The sequence below is a fragment of the Eimeria acervulina genome, genomic scaffold, assembly GCF_000499425.1.
Source record: "Eimeria acervulina Houghton genomic scaffold, Eah_scaff463, whole genome shotgun sequence".
In the NCBI taxonomy this organism is placed as follows: Eukaryota; Apicomplexa; class Conoidasida; order Eucoccidiorida; family Eimeriidae; genus Eimeria; species Eimeria acervulina.
Genome location: NW_013549784.1, coordinates 1,231 through 6,665, shown reverse-complemented (window position 1 = coordinate 6,665; position 5,435 = coordinate 1,231). Strand labels below are relative to the sequence as shown.

Below are 5,435 nucleotides of genomic sequence, written 5' to 3'. Positions count from 1 at the left end.
GCTGCTTCTTGCTGCTGCACCTGAGAAAAAGGAGCAGCAAACCCTTACTGCTGCATGCAGAGGAAATAGAAAAAAACTTTTAATTACAATTTGTATAAAACCCTCTTCTCGCCTTCAGCCGCCCTCAAACAAATACAGAAAAATGCAATTAAAAAAGTAGAGACAAGTAAATAAATCAAATTAAAATAAAAATATACACAAATATATATAGTTGCTGGTAAAGACAAACGAATAGAATAAAGCTGCAAACAAATATGAATAAGAATGACTGTATATACAAACAAATACAAAAAGAAATAATTAAACATAAATATAAATACGAACAAAAACAAATAAAGACAAATATAATTACAAGCACAAACAAAACGAATAAACAAATATAAAAGAATATAAATATAGATATAAACGAACATAAATACAGAAAAAACAAACAAATGCAAACAAACAAACATATAAAATAAACAAAGACAGATATAAATATAAACAAATATAAATACAAACAAAGACATAAATCTAAACAAATATAAATGCGAAAAAAGACAGATATAAATATATATTCAAATATACAAACAAAGACGAGTATTAATATAAACAAACATAAAAATAAATACAAACAAATATACAAACAAATGCACATCAATGCAAATAAAGAAAAAAGAAGATGCAAAAAAGGCTATGAATAAATATAAAATATGCACATATATTATATTATTATTATATCATATACATAATATCATATATATATATTATATATATATAAATATTTATAAAAGACAAGGGGGGGGCCCCTCCTGCTGGGGCTGTATGAGCAGCAGAAACAGCAGAAAACAGCGCGAACAGCGAAAAATAAAATAAAATAAAATAAAATAAATAATTTATATTTAAATAAATTAAATTAAATATATTTAAAAATAATATAATTAATCAAATAAAAACAACAAAGTGATGCTGGCAGCTACAAGAGGGGCTCAGCAGCAAAACAAACAATTGAAGGAGTTTGTTCTTCTTCTTTCTTTGCAGCTTATTGTCTTTTAATAATTATATTTATATATTTTTATTTATTTATTTAATAATCTTGTTCATTTTATTTTATTATTTGCTTCCTTTCAATAAGCAAACACCTATGGGGCCCTCAACACGGGTGGGGGCCCCCTAAACCTGGCGAGTATGCATGGGGGCCCCTCTATACACGAGCAAGCAGCAGCTGCTGCAGCTGCAGCAGCCAACACCAACTCAGGGGGCCCCCCATAGGGGGGCCCCTAATGGGGGCCCCCCCCACACGCGACTCCCTCAGCAGCTCCCCTGCATTCAATGGGGGCCCCTTGGCTTCCAGGTGCATCAATCTGCTGCTGCTGTTGCTGCTGTTGCTGAGTGCATTAGAAGCAGAAACAACAGCAGCAGCAGCAGTAGCCGCAGCAGGACAGGCGTCTACTGCCCATGGCCTCGCCCATGCTGGGGGTATACGATGAACCGCAGCAGCAGCAGCAGCAACAGCAGCAGCAGCAGCACAGCAGCAAAAGGCATCCCTCACTTCTACCGCTGGCTTTGCAATCAATTCCCTACCTGTGTGCAGCCGCTGCAGAAATATGTTTGGCGAAAAGCAGCACAGCCTAGCAGCAGCAGCAGCAGCAGCAGCGGCAGCAGCACTTCTAAAGACACCGCCAAGGAGCGCATGCTGCAGCAGCTCCTCAAGGAGGATGAGTTGCTGCTGAAGCAGTTTCAAGGGGCGAATGGCGCAGCAGCAGAAGCAGCAGCAGCGAAGTCCTTCAGTTTGCTGCAGCTCAACCGAGACGATCCGCAGCAGCAGCAGCAGCAGCAAGTGCCGATTGACGCCTTGCTGATTGATTTCAACGCTCTGATGCATCTGTGCATTCATGGGCACCTGCCCAGTTCTCCTCCTGCGCTGAGTTTGCTGCAGCAGGAGCAGCAGCAGCTGCTGCAGCCGCTGCTGCTGCAGCAGCACCAGCCGCTGCTGCTGCAGCGAGTGCTGTCTTACCTTGACTTACTTGTGAGACTCGTGAGGCCCCGCTCTCTTCTCTGCATTACAATTGATGGTGTACCCCCAGCAGCAAAGCTGGCGCAGCAGCGCGGCCGCCGCTTCAGGCAGCAGCGGGAGCAGCAGCAGCAGCAGCAGCAGCAGGGACTAATCCAGGCAGATACAGATGCTGCGGCAACGGATGAAGCAGCAACCGCTGCGCCCAGTGAAAATCGAGAAGCACCAGCAGCAGCAGCAGCAGCAGCAACAGCAACGACACCCACAGCAGGAGAAGCAGCAGCAGCAGCAGACGACGACGACGACAAGTTTGACATTAACAGCATTGGCCCCGGCACCCGTTTTATGTTTGTTGCAGAGGCAGCCTTAAAGCGATTTATCTCTCATAAGCAAAGAAGCAGCAGAGTTTGGGGCTGCATGCACTCCGTCTTGCTTAGCGGCGCTGATGTGCCAGGGGAAGGGGAGCATAAATTGATGCAGTTGCTCACAAGGGGCTCCTGGGGGCCCCACAGTGCTGCCCTAGGGGAGGCCTGGAGCAGCGAGGTGCAGCAGCAGCAGCAGCAGCAGCAGCAGCAGCACATGCGGCAACCGCACAGAAACAGAGAGGCAGGCACAAGGTTTCGTTTGCTGCTTCCCCCATCTTTCGAAGACTGTGAAGAGGGAAATCCTGCAGCAGCAGCAGCAGCAGCAGCAACAGCAGCAGCAAAGAGTTCGTCGTCGCCCACGAGAGCAGCAGCAAAGGGGGCCCCAACTCACTCCCCACCCGAAGCCGCACCAGATGAATCTCCAAGCGAGCAGCAGCAACAGCAGCAGCAGCAACAGCAGCAGCAGCAACAGCAGCAGCAGCAACAGCCGCAACAGGTTTCTTCTGAGTTGCTGATCCCTCTTCCTGGGCGCATCTGTTTGTATGGCTTGGATGCTGATTTATTAGTCTTAGCGCTGGCGAGGCAACGGCCAGGGCTTTTAATATTAAGAGAAAAACAAAAGTCTATCTGCGGCACTAGAGCTGCAGCAACAAGAAAAATGCTGCTCCGCATTCATGAGGCTCTGCAAGAACAGCAGCAGCAGCAACAACAACAACAGCAGCAGAAAGAGGAGCAGCAGCTCCTGCAACTTGGTGAACAGAGTGCGAAAGGCAAGGGTAAAGGGAGAAAGAAACAGCAGCAGCAGCAGCAGCAAGAAGAGCAGCAACAGCAGCAGCAGCAGCAGCAAGAAGAGCAGCAACAGCAGCAGCAGCAGCAGCAATTACTGGATGGTTTGCTGCTGCCTGCTTCGGGAGATTTCCTGCGTTATACGGCGAAAGACTTTGAGGTAGTGTGTATAGACACCCTGAGGCGCCAGTTGGTGCGCTCATTAGCCACTGCAGCAGCAAACGAAGCAGCAACTCCAGCAGCAGTAGCAGCAGCAGCAGCAGCAGCAGCAACAGCAGCAAACCGCGGCCCTGCTGCTGCTGCCTCGCCTATGGGATCATCCAAGAAGCTCTCAACTTTAGCTGCTAACATCGAGGGTTTAAAAGGGGTTTCTCTTGTAGGGGGCCCCCCTCTCTTGGGGCCCCTAGGGGGGCCCCTTGGGGGCCCCTTAGGGGGGCCCCTTGCCGGGGGGCCCCTGGGGCCCCCTGTGATGCCTTTGATACGGGGCTTGGATGCGAGCCGTTTGGTGGATGACTTTGTGCTGCTATCGTTTTTTGTAGGGAATGATTTTTTGCCTGCTTTACCTAATATAAATATTTATTCGGGAGGGTTTTCGTTGTTGCTTCAGGTGTATACGAGGGCCCTACCGTGGTTGGGGGGCCCCCTGACTCGTAAGACCCAGATTCACTTACCTCGACTTATTCGTTTCTTCTCTCTTCTTGCTGAACAAGAGGGGCCCCACTTCGAGGCAGAGGGGCCCCCGGGGCCCCTTCAACCAGCCTATGCTGCGGAGTACTACGCGGCGAAATTTCCCCTGCGTGATCTAGCAGCAGCAGAAGCTGCTGCTGCTTCTGCTGCTGCTGCTGCCTCTTCCTCCTCTGCGGCAGCCGCAGGAGAGAAACGAGGGGGGGCCCTGGGGGCCCCTGGGGCCCCCGGGGGCCCCGAGCGTCTTTCTGGAGTTCCTTTTGGGGTGTTTCGGCACGAGTTGTGCGTGAAGTATATATCAGGATTGTTTTTTTTGCTGCATTACTACCACAGTGGGGCCCCCTCTTGGTCGTGGGAGTACCCTTATAACTATGCGCCGCTAGCCTCTGATTTGGGGGCCCTTAAAGCAGCAAAGCTGCACATTACCCTCCCTCACTCGCAACCTATCTCGCCCTATCAGCAGCTTCTAGCGGTGCTGCCCCCCAGTAGCAGCGCGCTCCTACCGGGGCCCTATAGACGGCTTCATCTGCATGCAGCCCCAAGCCCATCTGCCTTTCACTGCATGTTTCCTTCTTCCTTTCTTATAGATCCCTGTCCTTTACAAGCAATCCCGTACCCAGGGAAAGCAGCAGAACTCACAGACGACGCAGCCCTCCCTGCAGCAGCAGCAGCAGCAACAGCAGCAGCAGCAACAGCAGAAGGAGCAGCAGAAGGAGGAGAAACGGGAGCAGCAGCTGCGGAAGGAAGAGCAGCAACAGGAGTGACGACAGGAGGAGGAGGCGGAGGCGCAGCAGCAGCAGCAGCAGCAAATGCTGCATTTGCTGCAGCCATAAAAGAGGGAAGGCAAGCATTAAAGAGGGCCCTCAAAAGAAAACCCACAGAAGAAAAAGCAGCACAACTCCCCGAGTGGCTGCACCGACCACTTATTCCGTCTTTAAACTTGCAGCAGCTGCGTGCTGCTGCTGAGGAGGCAGTGGCAGCAGAAATGAATGCAAAAGGAAGGCCCCTACCTAATGCACGGGGCCCCGGGGGCCCCTGGGGCCCCGAAGACTTCTTCCGCAACAAACTTGGGAGGCCCCACGTCTTTGTCTCTCCAAGAATGCTGACGAGAGCACGAGTTAATAGCAAGAGACAACTTAATAAGGAGAAGAAGAGGGTTTAGAGAGGGTTTATTTACTCTGTCTTGTTTGAAGAGGAGAGGAGGAGGGGGGCCCCTTTGCTGCCTCCTGCTGCATACACCAATGCTGCTTTGTCTTCTTTCTGCGGAGTTTAGAGTTTGTTTTGATGTACACTCAAACAAAAAAAACAACCTCCTTTGCATGCAGCATGCACATCCTCAGCGCCATATATATATATATATATATTGGTTTGTTTATTTAAAATGCATGCACAGAAACTCCATATAGACGAACCCCCCCTCGTATTCCCCTTCATAGGTGGCGGAGGGACCCTTTATTTATTTTATAGAAGAGTGTTGTCGTTAGGTACAGAGACAACCCTAAATCCTAAACCCTAGACAGCTGTAAACCCTGGACGCCAAAGGCAACCACCGTAAACCCTAAACCCTAGACAACTGTAAACCCTAAACACCAACGGCAACCCTAAAC

General features: G+C 49.4%; 1 protein-coding gene across 1 annotated transcript; it reads left to right on the top strand.

The window, feature by feature from the left end:
* Positions 1-1,465: 1,465 nt before the first annotated feature.
* Positions 1,466-4,990, top strand: EAH_00039350 (XRN 5'-3' exonuclease N-terminus domain-containing protein, putative; the record flags this gene model as incomplete). Its single annotated transcript, XM_013395347.1, has 1 exon — positions 1,466-4,990. One exon carries the CDS (start codon positions 1,466-1,468, stop codon positions 4,988-4,990), a length of 3,525 nt encoding a protein of 1,174 aa, XP_013250801.1.
* Positions 4,991-5,435: the final 445 nt, after the last annotated feature.